Here is a 23,472-nt window from a genome sequence, read left to right on the forward strand (position 1 = left end):
ACAAGTGATATAATAATAGTGATAATAATACAAGTGATATAATAATAGTGATAATAATACAAGTGATATAATAATAGTGATAATAAAGTCATAAATTATTTGCACTAAATCTTTCTGAGGTTGTGGAGGAGCCGCTGAGAACAGAAGGCGATGTGACTTTAATGTGTAATTAATGAGTTTTTACCGATTTCTGTAAAACTGAGTGGTAATTAACGTCTTGGATTAAATAGTGGAAATCCCAATCAAAGCTCGGCTGGGGAGCTGACGCTTCATGCTGACAGTATCCAAATATCAGAAGCTTCTTACCGCTGTAAGCAGCGGTCGGTGATCTTTGTAAATCACATCTGGGATTTGATGAAATTCTTTGATTTTTAGTAATTATGTGTCCATGTTCTTTAACCGTTTGTGAACCAGACCCTGGGCCGTTACACTTCCTTCCAGCACCCAGAAGGTTAAATGAGATGCATGTTAACGGGAAACGATATAAATGACAGAAATCGTCCCTCCGCCAGGCGGCTTCTCGTTTATTCTGAACGTTTTGTTACGTATTTTTATGCATAATTTTATTGGAATTTTATGGGGTGTCCCCGGCCGGCCCTCCTGTCCTTTACCCTCCTTGTGAGGGCCGCGCCGCCTCGTAGCTGATAAATGGCTTTTGTTGTGGTTTTTGTCTGGGGGATGGTCGGCTCTGAAGACTCAATTTGTTGGCCACAGGTGGTGGATTCCGTGGTCTCGGTGAATGGTTTCCCATCTGCAGCGGTCTCAGGACGGACGCCAGTAAACAGATTCCAAGGGGCCGGCAAACGGGCCGCGTCCTGGCGACTCCAGAACCAGTACCGGGACGGATAATTTCCGTTTTAAACGTGTTTCTGGTGCAGGGCGAGTTCCACGGAATCCATATCTGGCTTTACTGATCAAGCCACGTCTGTGAACACGCGTCATGAGTCCGACACGCATGTAAACGGTCAGCGGGGAGGCAGGAATACCCCAGGGGTACAGACCGCTGGGGCAGCTGTGGGGGAAACGTATTGTAACACAATCTAGAAAAAAACATATTGTCGCCCCACGCGTGCCGCGTTACCGTGGTTACTGTCTGTGGTCGTTCTGCGGACGGGATCTTCGCTGCCAGTGAGTTTTTGTCAGCGTGAAGATTTGTTGCTTTACTGCGTGTTTTTGTAGCTGTGGGTGATTTTGTATGTTCGGGGGTCACAGTGGGGGTGGCGTCCTGTGTTTTGGGGTCACAGTGGGGGTGGCGTCCTGTGCTTTGGGGTCACAGTGGGGGTGGCGTTGTCTTTTGGGGTCACATTGGGGGTGGCGTGTGTTTGGGGGGTGTCCTGTGTTTTGGGGTCACAGTGGGGGTGGCGTGCGTTTTGGGGTCACAGTAGGGGTGGCGTTGTGTTTTGGGGTCACAGTGGGGGTGGCGTTGTGTTTTGGGGTCACAGTGGGGGTGGTGTCCTGTGTTTTTGGGGTCACAGTGGGGGTGGCGTCCTGTGCTTTGGGGTCACAGTGGGGGTGGCGTTGTCTTTTGGGGTCACATTGGGGGTGGCGTGTGTTTGGGGGGTGTCCTGTGTTTTGGGGTCACAGTGGGGGTGGCGTGCGTTTTGGGGTCACAGTAGGGGTGGCGTTGTGTTTTGGGGTCACAGTGGGGGTGGTGTCCTGTGTTTTTGGGGTCACAGTGGGGGTGGCGTCCTGTGTTTTTCGGCCCAGCTGCCCGGGGAATGTGCCGTTTGCCGAGTGCGTGCTGGGGGTCCGGCGGCCCCTCTCCGGTTACAGTAAACGGCTCAGCAGGTGCTGCGAGCATCTCTGGCTCCTGATTGGCTGCTATGAGTTGTTACCTTGTGACACTTTGTCCCGTGACTTTTTAATGTGAAATTCTTGGGTTTTGGGATTGTTTTGAGGGCCGAGTCATGTAATGAGGTAATTAATCCAGCGAGTGTTTCCATGGCCCGGGGGCCACAGACAACGATCTATGGTGAGGCGGAGAACATGAATAGATGAGCCTTCGGGGTAAATCTATTTCCTCCTCTTAACCCTTTACTAACCCAGGGCCAGACGCACGCCGCCTGCGTTAGCAGCTTCTTCGCTGATGGGAATCTGCCTGAAAAGGACTGGATTTAATGACAAACTCTTCTTTTAACCCACCGAGTGCCGCGTGGACAAGCAGCCCTTTCATTGGTGGTTAATGGGTTAGCGCGTCACATGACATGGCAGTATGGTTTTATTGAGAACTTTTCTAACCCTAAAACCCAGGTTTTACTTTACTGAGAGGGTGTTAGATACGTGGAACAGCCTCCCAGCAGAAGTGGTAGAGGGTAATACAGTGGGGGAATGTAAACATGCATGGGATAGACATACGGCTCCTGAATCTAAGACGACACCAACAACTGATTAAGGTTTGAGTCGTTACAGCAGGAGAAACGGGCGACTAGACGGGGGCCGGATGGGGCCGATCTGCCGGCAGGTTCTGGGTTTGGCCGGCACTCGGGTGTTGGGGCATTAAACGCCTGACATCTCTTCCCGTAGGCTAACTCTGACTCTGCGAAAACATAAGGTGATGACATCACACTCTTTAGCGTATAAGGATTCCGATATCATTAATGTATAGATGCAGAATGAACATTCCGGGTAAACCCCGGGGACAGAAAAAGGTGGAATGAAAGGATTTAAACCCATTTTGATGGCAGATGAAGGTTAATCTCCTGAGGCCGTTCGCGGATATTTGCGGGTCTTTCGCTGCAAGTTATATTTTCCTGTAAAACAAATTCTATTTCATCATCAGAAGATTATCTCTCGGGGGCCGATACGTGGGGCGTCCCGGCGTCTCCAGCGATGAACCGGATTTATAGTCCTTGGTGTTGAGGATAACTCCCATCATGCACTGCCGGATGCTGCCAGCGTGTGTTCCCGTTTCTGAGAGTGGTGGGAGCTGGATGTCGGGGTCCCGTAAATATTAACACTTTGTTATCTAGCATTCCATGATCCTCGCTGCAGAATCCTCTGGGTAAAAATTGCCCCCCCCTGAAAGGGTTTTATTTCTATTAGATTAAATTAATCCTCTTTCTGGAAGATTAGCTGATCCGGCATCACGGAGCCTCTCGCAGATTACAGGTCATGCCTTAATCCGTTTACAGCTTCATGGAAGACCCGGTGCAGGGGGCCGGCGAGGGCCGCGTGTCACAGAGAGAGCGTCTCGTCTTCCTGATCTGTGACCCGTAAAAAGATCCGTTATTATTCTGCGGGAAGAAAGTGTATGACGGTGATAGATAAATAATAATAATAACACATTGTACAGCGCTGCGGAGTATGACGGCGATATATAAATAATAATAACACACATTGTACAGCGCTGCGGAGTATGACGGCGATATATAAATAATAATAACACACATTGTACAGCGCTGCAGAGTATGACGGCGATATATAAATAATAATAACACACGTTGTACAGCGCTGCTAAGTATGACGGCGATATATAAATAATAACACACGTTGTACAGCGCTGCGGCGTATGACGGCGATATATAAATAATAATAACACATTGTACAGCGCTGCGGCGTATGACGGCGATATATAAATAATAATAATAACACACATTGTACAGCGCTGCGGCGTATGACGGCGATAGATAAATAATAACACACATTGTACAGCGCTGCGGAGTATGACGGCGATATATAAATAACACATTGTACAGCGCTGCGGAGTATGACGGCGATATATAAATAATAATAAAACACATTGTACAGCGCTGCGGAGTATGACGGCGATATATAAATAATAATAATAACACACATTGTACAGCGCTGCGGAGTATGACGGCGATAGATAAATAATAATAACACATTGTACAGCGCTGCGGAGTATGACGGCGATATATAAATAATAATAATAACACACAGTGTACAGCGCTGCGGAGTATGACGGCGATAGATAAATAATAATAACACATTGTACAGCGCTGCGGAGTATGACGGCGATATATAAATAATAATAACACATTGTACAGCGCTCGGGAGTATGACGGCGATATATAAGTAATAATAACACACATTGTACAGCGCCGCGGAGTATGACGGCGATATGGAGAATGGCGTGTTCCGTCCGTTTAATGTCACTTTCCTGCTGAGAATAACCAGTGATCTGTAAGCGAGAGAATCACGCGGCGTGTGAATTACCAGCCGCTAAACCCGGTGCTAAACCCGGTACGTTGGGGTATTTAGCAGCTCCAGGTGTGATCAGTAAAGCGTCACTCAGCGTGTGGGAGACGTGGCTGCCTCGTGGACCCCGCGTTGTGACGCAGCAGCTAACGTGTATCTCCTCCAATCAGAGGGGCCCCAAATAATCAGGGCTCGGGGGTCTCTTGGATTTCATCCACTCTGTTTAGCTGTGAACGAGACAATTATCTCCGAATTACAGTGGGGGGGGGAGGTCTCATTAAGGGATTTAACGCTCCGCAGAAAAAGCCGATTCCTGAGAATCTGACGCCGGCGGCCGAACGCTCCGATGTTTTGGTGAAGATCTCGCTAATTACTCTAATTTAAACAAGAACAAAGAGCCCGTTATCTGAGGATTTCACACCAAAAGTGGTGTCGGGGGAGGGGTGTTTCAGGCTGGGAGTGGAGTGTGACCGACCCTCTGGGGTAACGGGGCAATAAACTCCAATCCACGCTAACACCTCCTGCTATTCCCACCGGAAGCGGATAATCCACTTCCAACAGGGCCGTTTCTGGACGCAAATCACATTTTACTAGCGACGCATTTCATTACACAGAGCCGCATGTCGCACCGCATTACAAAGTATCAGTGCCGGGGAGTTTATTATGAATGTCAGCGCGAGCCGAAGCTTTCAGCCGCAGAGGACGCTAAGCTGAAGAAGCCCGTAACGTGGAGGTTCCCATTATTCACCGCCGCCGCCGTGGTTACTGTTACCGCTAACTCCTTCTTTATTCAGGAGGCATTGGCTGTTGCCATGGTTACAGCTGTCATTATGTATGGATAGCCCATTATTCACTTATATTATGTAGATGGAATGAATCTCTGCGATGGGCTCGATGTATGAATGAAGCTGAGGGCACTCCGGTGGGTCGGGCACCACGTGGCAATTCTGGGGCAAATGTGACAGTAACCAGTTCTGCGGATTACTCTAAATGCAGAATTCTGCCCCAGAAAGTCTATAACAGTGTCCCGGCCCCCGTGAAGAGAGATGTGGCCAGGGGTTGGTGTGACGTTTCCTTATTACATCTGATCAGGGGGCCGAACGCGGAGGCGGGGACACGGATGACTTTTTTTCCTCAGTGTTATTTTATGTTCTTTGTGCGGAAATGAATGATGGCCGCCAATCATACAATTATCTGCGAAACGCGCGGCTCCGGTAATCGTGGTGAATGGGGGAGAATAAATACTTTGGGAATGGCGGAGATTTGGTGAGCGCTCGTGGCCTGTGCAGCAGATTCCTCGTGCAGAGCGTCGCATCAGACCGTAATCCGGCCCCCGGGGGCCTTTCTCCCGATGTGTCTGCAGTCGCGGGGTTTGTAGAGTTTGGGGTTCTGATGGTGGCTTCTGTCTTCGCAGTTTTGCGGGATGATTTCCGCCAGGCTCCGAGCGACGTGGTCGTAGCGGCAGGAGAACCGGCTGTCATGGAATGCATCCCGCCGCGGGGCCACCCCGAGCCCACCATATCCTGGAAGAAAGACAGCGGTCGCATCAGCGATAAGGATGAGCGGATCACGGTAAGAAGCCTGGGCGGACGGGGCGGAATAACAGGGCAGTCATAGAGGTTTAAATACTGTCCGGGAGGAGATGGAGAGTGTTCTTTTCCATACCAGCGCTGAAGATGTTAATTGAGTTTTGGGGCCGCCAGCATCGGAGGGTCTGCGTGGCGTGACGTGGCGTGACACGTGTTTACACGGGAAGCTGTAACACGCAGTAACCCCTTTCCTGTCGTTTCTCTCTTTTAGATCCGAGGAGGAAAATTAATGATTTCGAACAGCAAGAAGAGCGACGCGGGGATGTACGTGTGCGTGGCCACCAACATGGTGGGCGAGCGGGACAGCGAGCATGCGCAGCTCATAGTCTTTGGTATGTCGCACAGGGACGGAGCTGAAAAGGGGCAGCGATGGAGGAAGAGGAACCGGGGGGGGTTTAGAATTATTTGGGCTGAATGAAGGAGGGGTGGATTTCTAGTCTTGTGTCAGGTTGGGGCAGTTCTTCCTGGGGCAGGGTTCATCCCAGTTTGTTGTTTTTTCTCCTCGGGTCAGAGCGGCCGAGCTTTGTGAGAAGACCCATCAATCAGGTGGTCCTGGCCGACGACGTGGTGGACTTTTACTGCGAGGTGCAGGGAGACCCGGCTCCCACCGTGCGCTGGCGCAAAGAGGAGGGGGAGTTACCCCGCGGGAGGTAAGTGGTCCCAGAGGGTGGCATCCAGCGGTAGAATATTCAGGATACTGGGTTCCCGGCCAGGTTTGTCACCAAAACACTGTCTTCAAGGTATGAAATCCGCAATGACAACACGCTAAGGATTACCCGAGTGAGTGCGGAGGACGAGGGGACGTACACGTGTGTCACCGAGAACCGCGTCGGCAAATCGGAGGCCTCGGGAAGCCTTGGAGTCCATGGTAAGGTCCTACTGGATGGCTCATGTGTGTTCCCGCTATCTGCCCCTGACGTATTCCCGCTATCTGCCCCTGACGTGGGCTTGGTAAAGGAAGCGGGCGAGTGGCCCCTGGGCTTGGTAAAGGAAGCGGGCGAGCGGCCCCTGGGCTTGGTAAAGGAAGCAGGCGAGCGGCCCCTGGGCTTGGTAAAGGAAGCGGGCGGGCGGCCCCTGGGCTTGGTAAAGGAAGCGGGCGAGGGGCCCCTGGGCTTGGTAAAGGAAGTGGGCGAGCGGCCCCTGGGGTGCACGTAGATCTTCACACATTCTCATGTCACCGGCTGCACCGGCTGGAAGTTCCCGCCGAGGGACGCGCCGTTCGGTTCTCGTTCCATTTCATGTTTAATTCACATTTTTTTCATCTTTTCACATCTCGTCTTCTTTTGTTTTATTTTGGTTCCCGTTGGCTGCAGTCGGTCCATTGTGTGAGTATTCATTCCACCTCATTTCATGCATGCTGGGGGCCGGGGTGTCTGGGGGCCGGAGCTGAGGGATGCTGGGGGGAGGTGGGATAGGGGTGGGGGAGGGGCAGGACTGGGGTACCGGAGGCTGCTGATAACCGGTTATTTCCTCATTTTCATTAATATTAATCTGAATTAATTAATCGGGAATAATGCGCGGGGGGGGTAAAATTAATCCAATGAATTAGAAATCAGACGTGTCACTCGATTAATGAGATCTCTGCCGCGGGGGTCCGCAGAAAATGTTGAATCTGAACGTTTATTTCAGATTTGAGAAGAATTTAGCAAAACCTTCCAGGGGGTCCATGGGGGTAAAGGGGGTCTCTACAGAGGACCCCCGGGGCGGGAAACAATCTCTAGCGCTAGAGGCTCACGAGCCGTCCGCTAAAACAACGCAGGGAGAGAACAGGAAGCGGCTTCCAACTTCCTGCTTGGCTTCCAACTTCCTGCTCAGGCTGACGGGAGGATTCCGATTCCAATTGCACTGAGGGATCATGGGAAACGGAGGGAAAGACAAAATATGAATTACTTAACCGTAGAATAAGAATACCCCGAGACAGACAGTGACGGGTAGCGAGAGACAGTGATGGGCGGTATGAGAGACAGTGACGGGCGGTATGAGAGACAGGGAAGGGCGGTATGAGAGACAGCGACGGGCGGTGTGAGAGACAGGGACGGGCGGTATGAGAGACAGCGACGGGCGGTGTGAGAGACAGGGACGGGCGGTATGAGAGACAGGGACGGGCGGTGTGAGAGACAGTGACGGGCGGTATGAGAGACAGGGAAGGGCGGTATGAGAGACAGCGACGGGCGGTGTGAGAGACAGGGACGGGCGGTATGAGAGACAGCGACGGGTGGTGTGAGAGACAGGGACGGGCGGTATGAGAGACAGGGACGGGCGGTGTGAGAGACAGTGACGGGTGGTATGAGAGACAGGGAAGGGCGGTATGAGAGACAGCGACGGGCGATGTGAGAGACAGGGACGGGCGGTATGAGAGACAGCGACGGGTGGTGTGAGAGACAGGGACGGGCGGTGTGAGAGACAGGGACGGGCGGTGTGAGAGACAGGGACGGGCGGTATGAGAGACAGCGACGGGTGGTGTGAGAGACAGGGACGGGCGGTATGAGAGACAGCGACGGGTGGTGTGAGAGACAGGGAAGGGCGGTATGAGAGACAGCGACGGGCGGTGTGAGAGACAGGGACGGGCTGTATGAGAGACAGCGACGGGCGGTGTGAGAGACAGGGACGGGCGGTATGAGAGACAGGGACGGGCGGTGTGAGAGACAGTGACGGGCGGTATGAGAGACAGGGAAGGGCGGTATGAGAGACAGCGACGGGCGGTGTGAGAGACAGGGACGGGCGGTATGAGAGACAGCGACGGGTGGTGTGAGAGACAGGGACGGGCGGTATGAGAGACAGGGACGGGCGGTGTGAGAGACAGTGACGGGCGGTATGAGAGACAGGGAAGGGCGGTATGAGAGACAGCGACGGGCGATGTGAGAGACAGGGACGGGCGGTATGAGAGACAGCGACGGGTGGTGTGAGAGACAGGGACGGGCGGTATGAGAGACAGCGACGGGTGGTGTGAGAGACAGGGACGGGCGGTGTGAGAGACAGCGACGGGCGGTATGAGAGACAGTGACGAGCCGTGAGAGAGACAGTGACGGGCCGTGACAGACTGCCTCGATTATGGTTAAATCTTTGTTTTAAGGCCCTCCTTTGTTTGCCCCCCCCCATCGCTCGGAGTTGCCTCGTGATGTGAGGTCACTTTCTGCCGGCCTCCTGTCTGTGTTATCATTAATGAGGGCCGCTCTCGGCCCCCCGTTTTCTTTGAAGTAAATGAGGGGGGGGCTGATGCTAAATTTTATCCTTATCGGTTCTGCGCTTTCAGCTTCTTTCCTTCGCTTTGAAGCCAGTCCACGAGGGCCGAACAATCATTAACTAAAAACAGTTTTTTGGATTAGAGAAAACATGAACATTTGCAAATTAACCCTTTGATTGCAGTCCCACCCCAGCTGGTGACGCGTCCCCGGGACCAGATCGTGGCGCGAGGTCGCACGGTGACCTTTCAGTGTGAAACGAAGGGGAATCCTCCGCCCGCCGTCTTCTGGCAGAAGGAAGGAAGTCAGGTAACATTTCCTTCTAGAACATTATACATTTCTGACAGACGGGGTCACAGCGGCCGGGTGTAAATATTAACCGTTACATGAAAGTTCCGGTTAGAATCCTGATTATTTTCTTGTCTGTCGCGGTCTCTGCAGCCCCCCCCAAATAAATAAAAGGAAATGAAAGGCCTGTAAATCCCCCGCTCAGCACTGCTGGTATTTACGGTGTGGAGAGAAACTCTTAAGCAAACAGCCCAATATCGCCGACACTCTAAGTAAACGACTCCTTGTGTATGGAGCATTAGACTGCAAACACCAGCCTGACCCCTCTTAACGTGGCCGGGGCCGAGGTCGCCGTCAAGGCTGCTGGTTTAATGAACCCGCCGGTGGGATCGGTTGGTTTTTATAGATCTGTTTGGAATCTGCCCAGGAGCTACGGGTCAGAAGGTCCCTGGAATTACCACGTAACTAATGCTCAGATACCTGTTCCCATAGACATCGGGATGCCACGGGCCGTCTGTCCGTTTAAATGCCACGTGGCAGGTGGGGTGAAGAGGAAATAAATGGCACAGAATGGCTGTCTCTGGCGAGTGACGGCTGTCTCTGGCTGTCTCTGGCGAGTGACGGCTGTCTCTGGCGGGTGACGGCTGTCTCTGGCGGGTGACGGGTGTCTCTGGCGAGTGACGGCTGTCTCTCGGGATGGCTGCCCGTGGATTGCATGTAAATAGATTTTTTGGGGGAAAGCGCGCTGATAACTGTCCTGTTTTGCCGGCAGATCTTGCTGTTTCCGAGTCAGCCTCCCCAGACCGTGGGCAGATTCTCGGTGTCTCCGAGCGGTGAGCTGACCGTCATCGATGTCCAGACGGGTGACTCGGGCTACTACATGTGCCAGGCCATTAGCGTGGCCGGGAGCATCCTGGCCAAAGCTCTTCTGGAAGTGGAGGACGGTAAGAGGCTTTAATTACCCCGTTTACCCGGAAGAAACCATAATTGAATTAAAGAGGGACGGGGTCTGAGCAGAGTCTCGAGCTCAAGAAATAGACTAAAAACCAATAAATCCTGCCAGGACCAGCTGCTCCCCCATCCCGCTGCCCAATAACTACCCGGTGACATACCCCAGATCCAGGGGGCAGCAGGTCCAGGGGCAGCAGTCCTCCTGGTACAAAACCAGGGGACGCGTCTCCTGCTGGCGATCAGACCCCCGGTTACAAAGGAGATCTTTTATTTATGCGATGGAGGCTGTGCCGGCTCAGCATCCACTCCATAGGCTTCATTAAAAGCCGCTGCGGCCCTTTAAGATAAAGTGCACGGGGTATGACATCATGTCTTTAAATATGACAGACACCAGGGAGGGGTGAGGGGGCAAAGGTAAATACAGCACTGTTTTTGCCCCCTGACATCATTTTCCGTATTTAATGTACTGTAATCAATAAAAAAAACAGCAAAAAAATGTAAAGAAATTCACACAAATCATTCACGCCTTTCTACAAAATATTGCCCCGGACCTCGCTGTTCTGCCCCGCGCAGTAATGTTTGCCCTGCATCACTCCACTCAGCAATTCGTTGGGAAAGTAAACATCTTACGGTAACAGCGAGGATCGTATATTTTGTGATATGTAAATATATAGGGAAATCGAGTGTTACCATGACAACCTTTCATTAAAAAACCATCTCGGATACATTTATCTCGGCCCAATGTCCGTTATTGGGTGAATGCGGGCGATCGCCCCGTGGAATCACCGTCTGGGAGAGAAGCGTCGGCTCTGACTCGGTCGCCGGCCGGCACGCCGTGTCCTCCCGCTGTTCAGCACAATGTCCTTTTGTTTGGCGCTCCCGGCACGTCCCCCGCCTCGGACCGCTCAATGCTCCCAGCACGAGGCAATCAGATCTATCGATCCGCAGCAGACGAGGCGCCTGCCCCGGGACGCGCTTTCTGTAGCTGGCTGATTTAAAAAGAATTGCCCCCTCGGGGCAGACAGAGGGGGCAGAACAGGTTGTGGGTCCTGGACGGGAGGACAGATTCTGCAGCGACTTCCTTTTCACGCCCCATAAAAAAAACCATTTTGGGGTATTTTACTTATTTTTTTAGAGTGATATTTAGCAGGAGATGCGATAAATTACCGGGGGGGGGCAGAGAATCCGCCACGAAAGAACAATCATTAACAGCGTGGATTCCCAGCCGCTCTCGTCACTCAAACTGATGAATTGGCTTCTTAATTATCTAAATTTTACTGTTTTCAGCTAAAAGACCCATTACTGCTCCCAGACGCTGCTTTCATTAGGAGGCGGTTGAGCGGCGGATGCCGACGGGACACTTTGTTAAACCAACATGATTATCAATTATTCATAGAGACGGCGGTCGGCATTAATCAGCACGAAGCCGGATAAACTCTCCGTGGCATTACGTTTAATGCGCGGCGTCACTTTATTCATTAGTCCCCCTGATTTTAATACCCCTTTGCTTCGGCGGGCAGATGGGTTTCCCCCCTAACTGTAGCCGGGGCTTCTTTCACTTCACGCTGTGACACATAACCTGTAAATTGCTCCTTTCAGCGACGTCCGACCGAATCCCGCCGATAATTCGCCGTGGCCCAGCCAATCAAACTGTGGCAGTGGACTCGGTGGCGCAGATGCAGTGCCACGTCTCCGGCAACCCTCTCCCCAGCATCAATTGGCTGAAAGACGGGCAGCGAATTGCAGGAAGTGACCCCAGAATCGGTATCCAGGACAACGGCACCTTGCAGATCACCCATCTCCAGGTTCGTCGGTTCTTCCTAGGGGGGTTCTGTTTTTTCTCTATTTTTTGATGACAATTCTTTGGGGTCCGGGGGGGGGGTTTGGAGCACCAAATCGTTTTTTCAGGGGCCGTATGTCTATCCCATGCATGTTTAATACCCTCACTGTATTACCCTCTACCACCTCTGCTGGGAAGCTGTTCCACTTTTCTACCACCCTTTCTATAAAGTCAAACTCATGTCCATCTTCAGCCCGAGGACATTCTCAGTCCCAGACTAGACTCTCGTTGCTGCAGCTTATTAGTGAATTACCGCCATTTTACCGTTACTATGGACAGAAAGCGGTCAGGCATGTGACGCAGGTTGGCCAATCACACCTGCTTTCCAGTTGTGAAAGGCTCCGGTTCGGGCCGGAAGCTGAGACGCCGGCGCGGGTCGCTGTGTCGGTCGCTGCCGGTGGAAGTTCCGGTATATTCTGCGGGTTTCTGTTTCTCGTGGCAGTGAAGCTGAACTCTTCCCTCCTCCGTCTGCCGGGAGCGCGTACATTATTAATCCTGCGCGCCGCGGCGCCTGTCCTGTGTCTGATCTGATGATCTGTTAATATTTAATCGGCAGCCAGAGCTGCTCCCAAGAGCTTACACTCTACATCATTTACACGTAACCCCCAGGGCCGCCCGGCGACCTAACGCTCCGAATACTCATCGTTCCAAACAGGAGAAAAAATACCCCGAGACCGGCGTCCGAAAACCTGATACTCTGCCGGTAACTTTACCGAAACACGAGATCCTCGCGAGCTGACCGGGAACTACAGAGCGCCGCCGCGCTTCCGATGCGCTTTGATTTTTGACTCGTCTGAACGGGATCCTTTTGTCATCTTCAAAGCTCGCCTTCAAACAAAACCCTCAAAGGACTTTCTTTGTTTTTCCAATAAAAACGTGAATGTTTTGGAACAACAGCGAAAAAATGTCTTGAAAGACAGGAATGTGCCGAGGTCGGCGGCTTTAAGGAGAGTCAGCCGTGCGCGGCGTCCGTAAACACTGCCGGCCGCTCACCTGCCGGCTCCCTACACGAGCCTCCGTCTAGGTGAACGGCGCTTTGTCTCCAATAATAGTGAAGCTTTGTGTACAGTGGGGAGTGTACACAGCGCTGTACCTGGCCAGGACCCCATAGTGGACGGGTGAGGAGCGGCATAGGCTTTGAGGGTGAAGGAGCTTCCGGGAGAGGATGAGGATGGGTGGGTTGCGCGTGATTTGCCTGCGTGGCCTGCGCTCGGTAACACGTGGACCGGTGTATCTGGGTCTCCGGCTGCCATGGCCTCAGCTTAAATAAACTTGCCCCTGGGGGGTGTAAGAGGCTATTACCCCTCCCCATCTGAAGTGGGGGTCAGTTAATTACCCGGCAGCAATCAGATTGCGGTCCTCGTAGAAATAGCCGCATTTTCCTCGTTCTGCGGAGGGACTGGAAATCGATGAAATAAAAGCTTTTGTTGGGAGAAGGAAGGTTTCTGCCGGCGGTTTCTGCGGTTTGGGGTAAAACGGAGGTTTCTCATGAATTACTTATAGAACACTAAATATTTGCTTAAAAATTGATGCGGGACGTCAGCGGGGAGCTGAGTGCTTCGCGTTATTTGGTTAATGCGAATCCCGTGTCCCAGCGCAGTTAATGCGCCGCTCGGCACCGGCCTTCTGTCCACGTACTCAGGGGGCTTCTATGACTTAACAACCCCAGAGACGGCCTGAGGTTACCGCTGGTCATTTATAACGATCCGAGACAATTCCTGCGGACCCCCAACGCGCCGTAAAATACAACAAATCCCCTAAATCCGGGAAGAGCACAGAAGGCCCCCTGTCAGAAGAAATGTCCTTCTTTCTTCCGTAAAGATATCTGCCCCGCGGCGGGCGTTGCTCTAATAGAGTGTGTTACGGTATATTGTGTCACAGATCGGGGCGTGTTATCCCGCTACATACGTGTTGTGTGTTTCAGGTGTCGGATTCGGGGCTGTATACCTGCGTAGCCACGAGTTCCACCGGGGAGACGACGTGGAGCGGCTTCCTGGAAGTCCAAGGTAAATAATTTATCAGACGAAGTCCCGGCTGCTTCTGCATAAATGACTCTGTTACTCGCTTATGATGTAATGAAGAATTATCATTTATAGTTTTATATAGCGCCATCACATTCCATAGCGCCGTACAATGGGTGTAATTAATCTACCCCACCTGATTTTACCCCGGGGGCATGTATATGATTTTACCCGGTACGATATATATATATTTCCTGCGGTCGCCGTAGTCACCGACGCTCTTACCTCTCTGTTTTTTTTGAAGAGAAAGGCTCCTCGGGACACGTGCAGCTCTCCGAACCCAACCTCGTTCCCGGATCCCCGTCCAAACCGCTCGTCACCAACGTCACCAAGAGCAGCGTCACGCTAACATGGCAGCCGAGCACGCAGGGGGGGAGCGCGCAGGGAGCGAGCGCGCAGGTCTCCTCCTACATCATCGAAGCGTTCAGGTAATTCTTTGGGGATTTATTGTCCTTTTCCCGGCGGCCGCGCAGGTTCCCAGCCATGAAATACTCCAGTAATGACCTCATAATCCGCCCCTCGCATCACTTCTGGCACTTATTATCTCAGCCGTTTGCAAACCGGGCTCTTAATTTGTGCGACTCGCGGCCTCCTCTCTGCCGATAACGAGGGTTTTATTCTGCGCCTCTCCTCGTTACCTCTCTATAAACACGGCCAGGTGCCGGGGACAAACCCCAGAGCATGCGCCGCCATCTGCTGCCGAGAGATTTATAGAGTGCTCAGGTGTGGTACTTTAATCGTCAGGAACGCGGCGACAGGAAGGTGGCTCCATATATCAGGAACTGGGTCAAAAAGAGGGAAAGAACCGGAGAAACAAAAGAGATTTATGTCTCGGGGTTTATTCTGTTTATTAAAACCGATTCTTTTCGTGGAAAAACATTGAATTGATTGTTTAAAGTATCTGAGAACGTCGTGTATCTGATACATCGCGGCCTCTTGGTCCGCCTCCAGTCCGTGGTGCCGGGACGACTGTATCCTGTGTATGTACCCCACGCAGCAAAGGCCCCGGGGCATCTCACCAATAACACCAATAACAGCGTTGTAGGGATGCAGAAAAAACAGAATCGTAACCCTCATCGCCAGCTTTCAGTGACGGCAGAAGGGAGTGCAGTGGCCGACCGGGCGCTTGGGGAACCTGTGCCCATCTGGAGCTTCATGCGCGTCCCCAATTTTATTCCCTTCCCAGCTGCCGAGGCTTGGACTACCTTGTGTTCAGTGTGGCCCCTGGTTCTTGTCCTGTGCGGTGCCGTCGGTAATGGCCTCATTCATTCGCATACACATGGTGGGTCGGTATTGTTGAGTAAACCCCCTCCGTAATGATTTGCATCTTATGCTGCAGGTTCAGGATTTAACTCTTTGTTCTCATTACCGCAGCCAGTCGTCGGGGGGCACCTGGCAGACGGTGGCAGACAACGTTAAGGTGGAGAAGCACACGGTCATTGGATTAAACCCCAACACAGTCTACCTGTTCATCATCCGCGCAACGAATTCATTTGGATTGAGTGACCCCAGCCCGATATCCGAGCCGGTCCGGACCCAAGGTGAGTTCAGAGTCCCCAGAGTCCTCCATGGCTGATTGCCGGCTCCCGGGGGCCGGGCCCTCTTCTCCTCCTGTCTCTCGGTTTTGCGTCATTTTAACTTCGTCCCCCTATTGTAACAGCGTTACAGTATCTGCTGGCGATATATAACGAATCAACGGCCATATATATAACGACGGCCATATATCTGAGAACCACATCAACTCCTTAATAACCGTCATGTTTAACATTCGAGTCCGTACCGTGATCGAGCAGATTCTGCGCTATACAGGGGCCCAGAAACACAGGAGTAGTTCCCTGTTCCTAAGAGCTTACACTCGAAAGTCTTCGTTGTTTCTGTGCTGTATTTTTCTTTTATTTCACGTCCTTGTTTTTCGTGGCAGATGTGAGTCCCACCAGGCAAGGCGTTGACCATCGCCAGGTCCAGCGCGAACTCGGGGAAGTCGTCGTCCAGCTTCAGAAGCCACTTATTCTCACGTCCTCCACGGTCCAGGTGACTTGGACGGTGAGTTACTTCATAAATCCCAAAATGGGCAAAATTAAACCCAATCATGGCTTTCGGTAAAATAATCAATTTTTACCTAAGGTATCAGAATTTGATTATTCGACCCAAATGTCCACATATTTTATTTTTGTTAAATTTCCGGTTATTTGTCTTTAAATCCTCAGAAGTATGTATTTACGTGGCGTTAACCCACCGTAGGATGTGACCTTGTGACCTCTGAGGGTGGCAACAATTAGCCGTCTCTGCCGAACGGAGGCCATTAAATGCTCCACATATAGAATTTCAAGCAAAAGGCATTTACTGGGATGCTTTAAATCAATATATTTAAGTTGCTGTGGACAACAACCGTCTTTTCCCCATTGCCCTTGGCAACCAATAGCTGTGTACCCAATCAGAAACATTAAAGCCCCCCGACTCAGTGAGCGAGGGGCTCGGTGACCGTTACATTCGAACAGTAGTAATAAGATCAGCGGAAAGACCCGGGGATTTCAGCCGCTCTCTCCGGGGCGAGCAGATTATTGTGTGAGGTTTTGGGGTAATTAGTCGCCAAAGTTGGGGAGCCCGTGGGGGGCGTCTCGTTCCAAATCCTCCTCGCCGGTAAATTTCTGTTACCCTTTGGGGGGGCGCTTGTGAAATGCGAACTATGGAATAATCCAAAGAACTGCCCTCCATTATTTATTACTCATTCGTTTATATAGCGCCCTCATATTCTAAGGCGCTGTACAGCGGGATTTGTGTTTATCGAAATGCGCCCCTTTTTAGGTGGATCGTCCAGCTCAGTTTATCCAGGGGTACCGGGTTATGTATCGGCCCAAATCCAGCGTCTGGGTCGTTCAGGACGTGAAGTCTCCCTCGGAGCGACGGGTCATTCTTGTGGATCTGAAGAAAGGGACAGAGTATGAGATCAAGATCCGGCCGTACTTCGACGAGTTTCAGGGCATGGACAGCGAGGCGCTTGCCGTCCGGACGCCCGAAGAAGGTAAATATTATTAACGGCGGAGACACGTATACATCCAATCCTGTTTTCAGTAATAAAAGTTTCTAAATTTAAATAATTCTCCCCAGTTCCGAGTGCCCCGCCTCAGTCTGTCGCTGTGGTAACCGTGGGAACCAATAACAGCACCAATATTAGCATATCATGGGAACCGCCTCCAGTGGAACATCAGAACGGGATTATCCAGGATTACCGGGTAACGTGACCCGACCGTTAACGGTCGCTGTCCGCAGCTGTAACAGCGCCACGGAATGTGCTGGTGATATATAAACGGAATAATTATATTTTTTGTGTTTATCGTATCCCTTTTATCCTTAGATTTGGTGTTTGGGGAACGAAACGAAGTATTATATAAACCAGACGGTGGACGGCGCGATGCACTCCACAGTCATTCGGGGGCTCCTTCCTGGGATCCCCTACCGCGTGGAGGTCGCAGCAGCAACAAGCGCAGGTTTTGGGGTGAAGAGTCAGCCAATCACCATTCAGATCAGTAAGTGGCCCGAACATTTAGTTTGTGTTTCGTCATGAGACCTGCTGCTTGTATGTCATCGTTCATTAAGGCCCCGCTGTGTGTTTTCATTATGTACAGACTCGCATTTCAGAGGGTACGGTGAGTTCCCTCTTTGTATCATACACTGTCATTGGTTGGTGATGTCATACGTTTCGCTTGTGTCATACTTTGTAAGGTGTGATGTCATTCCATCTTCTCATCCCCCTCCTCTCCCCAGAGCCCTTGTTGGAGCAGATTCCTATTAATAACGGGGAAAACGTCAGCCTGACGGAACAGATCACAGATGTCGTCAAGCAGCCGGCATTCATTGCAGGCATTGGAGGCGCATGCTGGGTAATCCTAATGTGCTTCAGCGTCTGGATCTACTGCCGGAGGAAGAAGCGCAAAGAACTCAGTCATTACACGGGTGAGCAGAGCGTGTATACACGCGATCCAACACGCGTGTTACGCCATTAAAGTATATCGTGAATAAATCACTGAAAGCCAAACATAGAAATTTTATTTATTCAGTGATTGCTTTATAGAGCCTGATGGGGCCGGGCTGGAGAGGTTGCATTTAACGGGATGGGGCCGGGCTGGAGAGGTTGCATTTAACGGGATGGGGTCGGGCTGGAGAGGTTGCATTTAACGGGATGGGGGTTCTGATTCCGTTCTCACCTGAGTGTTTCCTTTGCTTCCCGCAGCCTCGTTTGCGTACACCCCCGCAGGTAAGCGCTACCTTCTCTTATTTCCCCGTAACTCTCACGGTGCCGCCGGCATTATTTTGTAATCTTCTATTCTGTTTGTCTTTGCAGTTTCGTTTCCGCACACAGAGGGCGCCAGTCACCTTACCCCACGGTGAGAAAACCCGCCAGGGCCCTAAAAGCAGACCCCCAGAGGCAGCCCACAAACCCCCCTCCTTAACAATCACGCTCCTTTATAATCAATACGATTGACACGTTGGGTAATGTTGGGTGATCAGGATCAATCCTTACGTCGGTTTTCTGCGTAATAATGAAACCCGCAGCGGCTGCATCTCCCAGAGCGTCGCTTTTTGCTTTGTCGGAAAAACTCATTTGTTTTCTTTGATTGCGTTGCCGGTTCTGTGTCCGTCTGCCCCACTGCCTGTTCTGTTGTGTTGCCCCTGTGGCGGGTAGTTTGCCTGGTCATTGTGATAGGTATGCTTTTTTTTTTTTTCATAGGCCTGGCCTGCTGGCAACCAGCGCTTCCAACTATCCCTGGCTCGCTGATTCCTGGCCAGCGACCAACTTACTGAGAAACGGGAAACCGAAAGACCCGGCCGCTGCCTGCTGTCCCGGAAACCTCACAGCCTCGGAAAGATACTATAACGGTGAATCCTTTCGTTCCAAACGCCCCAAGAAGTGTATTATATAAATGTATTCTCTGTATATATATATATATATATATATATATATATATATATATATATATATATATATATATATATATATATATATATATATATATATATATATAATATATATATATATATATAAAAGTTAGTACATGTATTATATATATATGGCGGTTATATCAATTAAATATATATATATACAGAGAGAGAGAGAGTTTTTATATGTATTATATATCTGTTCTATGTATTTATAGTTGTTTTTATATGTATTATATATATGTATATATTAGTTATTTATATTATATGTATGTATGTATGTATATATATATATATATAGTTATATGTATTATATATACATATAGAGAGGTATTATATGTATTATATGTATTTTATATTTATTATATGTAATTTACGTATTTATAATAGATGTTATATGTATTATATGCATGCATATATATATATATATATACGATGTCAAAAAATAGAGTATTGCAGAGTATGCGGTGATACCTTTTTTATTGGACTAACATAATATTAAAAAGACAAGCTTTCGAGAGTTATCCTCCCTTCATCAGGTCCGAAGCAATACTAATCAACATGATAGAGGTTACAACTTAAAACAAGTGATGGTATAAGGGGGGGGGTTGAGTGGGGTGTCGTAAATAATAGGTCTGGAGGTGAGAAATGCAGAGAGGTGGAGAGATAACCCAGGGACAGAACAAATAAACTTAGGGAACCAATAACCACAGTAAAACATCAAAGATAACAGCAGTTAGACATTGGATGTTTAGATGAAGTTCATATGAAGTTCTGGTAGTGTGTAAGGAAGCCAGAATCCACATTAAGTCCCTCTTTTATGGGGTTAAAATGTGTAATCATTTTCATCTCAAATGTTTTTCTTTCCTGAGAGTCTCTGAAATTTCCTTTGAGTCCTTTAATTTTTAGGTTTTGTATGGAGTGATTGTTCTGTGTGAAATGATGTCCTACCGGGGTGCAATATTTTTCTTCCCCATGGTTTTTGATGGCGCTTCGGTGCAGGTTCATTCTAAGGTGCAGCTTAAGCCCCGTTTCTCCAGTGTAGCCCCCTTTGTCACATGCAGAGCATTGTATGATGTACACCACGTTTGCCGATGTACATGAGTAAGAATCTTTGATGCTGTATGTTTTGTTGTTGTGACTGGCTGTGTTGCTGTCACATATATGTTAGCGGAGTTTGCCGCGGGATTTGTTGCATGGTACGGTGCCATTCTGTGTATGCTCCTGTTCTGGGGCCAGTTTGCTGCGCACTAATCTTTTCCCAGGTTTGGTGGTTGTTTGAATGCCAGTATTGGGGGCTGAGGGAATATTTTTTTCAGTATGGGGTCTATATATATATATATATATATATATATATATATATATATATATATAGTCATTAATTATATGTGTTATATATATATATATAGTTGTCATATGTGAGAGAGAGATAAAGAGTTATTATATGTATTATATAATTATATGTATTTATAATAGTTGTTTATATGTATTATTTCTACGCTTCTATTTATCAAGTATTTGGGGTTTATTAACGTTTTTCGTTCTAATAGATGCCGGGATTTCTAATTACATCGCTCAGACAGAGAAGTTTGGGACGGGGGTTTCAGATGGCCCCATTTACAGCACCATTGACCCCACCAGTGATGATATGAGAACATTTAACAGCGCTTTCTCCCAGCATACTACCCCGTATGCCACAACACCCGTTGTACCCTACGGCGGACAAAGCCTCCGCTCACCGGAGGAGGAAGACAATCAGTGGCCCGTCCAGCCCGGTACCTCCGGGATCCTCTACGCCCAACCGGATCGCAGCAAAGCCGGAAACGGTACTTTCCATCCCTTTCAGAAATAAAATTCCGAATGCAGATATATTCAGATTGTATGAAGTGGAACCGATCCTGTGCTGCTGAGCAGGGGGTATATGGCACTTAATTACCCCAGATAACTGCCCCTGCTGTACAGTGTATCAACTAAACTCAAACAATGGGCTGCTTTCCAGTGGAAACCCATAAAAAGGTATTTGAAAGATATTTGAGTGCTTGCATTACCGAGCGCCGCAGATGTTGGGCAACCCAGACCCCGTCTCTCGGCTCCAGGTGGGATCTGCGCCCCACACGCCGGTCATTTACATGTTAATTAAATAACGAGCGTCTAACAAATGGCGGCTTAAATATTTTTGGAAAGTGTTATTATATTATTAACCCTGCGGCCTGTACGGGGGGGGACATTTCCAGCTAATTTTTTACATTTAAAGATTTTTTTCTTTCAGTTTCTAAAAAGCAAAAATCTATTGGCAAACCAGTACAAACCCCTTCCCTAAACTGGACGGAGATTCTGCCCCCGCCGCCTCCTGAGCTGAGCCAGTACCAGGACGACGATACAGACATGGAAATGACGTACGTCCAAATACCCCGATCTTTCCAAATACACCGTATGCCCAAGCGTCTGCCGCGTATTCCTCACGCGTCACAAGTCTGGGTATCCCTGCTGTCTGCTTATTAACTGGAGTCTCGTTTTTAAACCATAAGACATATGATGTCTAATGGGCAGAAGCTTTATACATATAGTTAGTGATATCCAATGTGCAGCGAGATAAGACCATGATCCTGCTCCCTACACACGTTAATGATTATTGCGGGGGAAAGTATTCAGGGTCCGGCTGACAGACGGTTGTTTTTATATCTGTTTGTAATCCGTATGTGTGACATTTTAGCTCAGACACAGAGGAGTGGTGTCCTCCGCTGCCAGAAAGGACGTACCTGATGGATAATATCCCGGAGGGCTGCCCGTCCCCACCGCCCCGCTGTGACGCTACGTCCCCGGCTCACTCCTACGGCCAGCAGTCTACGGCCACCCTGACACCGTCACCCCGGGATGACGTGACTCCATCGGAGGACATCCCTCGACTGCATCAGTTTGACGTTCCCCATCAGGCCAGGTTAGAAGCGCCGGCAGCAGCACGAGCCCTTTAACGGCTGTCATTGTATATTATACAGCGCTGGGGCTCCACTGGGGTCCTGTAAATACTCTTCTAATTCATTAAAGTGGTTTTCAGCGTAAATATTCCTCGGTCTTGAACTGTCTTTCCTTATATTTCAGGAAATTGCCCGGCGGATCTGTTCCCAGGGCCCCAAGTCCCCCTCTGACTCAGTCCAACCCCAGTCTCCATACTGGGCTGGAAGGGGGAGAGAACCTGCGCCTCGGACATCGACGGAACCTGAGTCAGAACCCAGCGCTGAGTTCAGAGAACGTCAGTTTCCAAAACGCAGGTGAGTCGGTGACTGGTATTAATGAAACAGCATGTATAGCGTTAACGGCTTGAATTTCACATCAGTTGCATTACCGATGCGTGCAGTTACTGGGGGACCACGTTAGTCGCATGCTGCTGTATGATGGTGTCTCGCTGGCTGCACATACAAAGGGCATCATCCCGTAACTCCTCGACAACCAGTAAAAGCAGTGTCATATAGCGCGTCGCTATGTTATATGTGATATAGCGCGTGTCACTATTTGTGTCTGCTATTTCTTCATGGATGTCACAACACTACCTGAAACTTAATCTTTCTAAAACTGAACTCATTATCTTCCCTCCCTCCATCTCCACTCCACTACCTGAATTCTCTATCACCATTAACAACACGACTATCTCTCCTAATAACCAGGCCCGATGCCTTGGGGTCATCCTTGACTCAAACCTCTCCTTCATCCCTCACATTCAGTCCCTCGCCAAATCCTGCCGCTTGCACCTAAAAAACATCTCTCGTATCCGCCCATTCCTCACCCAAGAATCCACAAAAACACTCGTTCATTCCCTTATCATTTCCCGTCTTGACTACTGCAACACTCTTCTGGTTGGCACTCCACTGTCTCGACTCTCTCCTCTACAGTCTATCCTAAATGCCGCTGCTAGGCTCATCTTCCTTGCACGTCGCTCCTCTTCTGCTTCCCCCCTCTGTGAAACCCTCCACTGGCTCCCAATTACCTTTAGAATTAAATTTAAGATCCTGGTACTGACATATAAGGCCATCCATAATACTGCCCCCATACATAACACTGCCCCCCAATAATACTGCCCCCATAACACTGATCCTCCGTACATTTCTGACCTCATTAGCAAATACTCTCCTACTCGATCCCTACGTTCCTCCCATGGGCTAAGGCTCTCCTCCTCACTCATCACCTCTTCCTTTTCCCGTCTACAAGATTTCACTCGAGCTGCCCCATATCTCTGGAATCTACTCCCAAGGAACCTTCAGCATTCTCCCTCCCTCCCAACATTCAAGAAACATCTAAAAACCCACTTCTTCAGAGAAGCCGCACCATCTTAGCTGCTAGAACTTCCTTGTCATCGATACAACCCCCACACTACCTCTCACCCTTTCTCTATGCCTTATGTTTGTCACCCCATTTCCCTCTAGATTGTAAGCTTGCGAGCAGGGCTCTCTCCACCAAATGTATCGGTTTGTCTTAGTCTGTCAATTCTTGTCTTGTCAGATCCCTTGAAT

General features: G+C 49.8%; 1 protein-coding gene across 1 annotated transcript in view; it reads left to right on the forward strand.

The window, feature by feature from the left end:
- Positions 1–22,236, forward strand: part of LOC149271641 (roundabout homolog 2-like) — a gene marked incomplete at its 3' end in the record, with an annotated part of 85,943 nt that extends 63,707 nt beyond the window's left edge. Inside the window, exons 3-25 of the mRNA XM_089507257.1 lie at positions 5,573–5,730; positions 5,959–6,079; positions 6,259–6,397; positions 6,488–6,615; positions 7,061–7,072; positions 9,114–9,238; positions 9,990–10,161; positions 11,768–11,973; positions 13,933–14,014; positions 14,274–14,457; positions 15,404–15,570; positions 15,951–16,072; positions 16,835–17,051; positions 17,138–17,262; positions 17,385–17,556; positions 17,795–17,983; positions 18,261–18,284; positions 18,372–18,414; positions 18,759–18,907; positions 20,518–20,793; positions 21,237–21,363; positions 21,681–21,905; positions 22,067–22,236. Coding sequence (XP_089363383.1) covers positions 5,573–5,730; positions 5,959–6,079; positions 6,259–6,397; positions 6,488–6,615; positions 7,061–7,072; positions 9,114–9,238; positions 9,990–10,161; positions 11,768–11,973; positions 13,933–14,014; positions 14,274–14,457; positions 15,404–15,570; positions 15,951–16,072; positions 16,835–17,051; positions 17,138–17,262; positions 17,385–17,556; positions 17,795–17,983; positions 18,261–18,284; positions 18,372–18,414; positions 18,759–18,907; positions 20,518–20,793; positions 21,237–21,363; positions 21,681–21,905; positions 22,067–22,236 — 3,333 coding nt within the window. The remainder of the gene's footprint in view (positions 1–5,572; positions 5,731–5,958; positions 6,080–6,258; positions 6,398–6,487; positions 6,616–7,060; positions 7,073–9,113; positions 9,239–9,989; positions 10,162–11,767; positions 11,974–13,932; positions 14,015–14,273; positions 14,458–15,403; positions 15,571–15,950; positions 16,073–16,834; positions 17,052–17,137; positions 17,263–17,384; positions 17,557–17,794; positions 17,984–18,260; positions 18,285–18,371; positions 18,415–18,758; positions 18,908–20,517; positions 20,794–21,236; positions 21,364–21,680; positions 21,906–22,066) is intronic.
- Between the last annotated feature and the right edge of the window lie 1,236 nt (positions 22,237–23,472).

Source organism: Sceloporus occidentalis, unplaced genomic scaffold (assembly GCF_023333645.1).
Source record: "Sceloporus occidentalis isolate IW3139 unplaced genomic scaffold, rSceOcc1.0.p SCAF_481, whole genome shotgun sequence".
Taxonomy (NCBI): domain Eukaryota; kingdom Metazoa; phylum Chordata; class Lepidosauria; order Squamata; family Phrynosomatidae; genus Sceloporus; species Sceloporus occidentalis.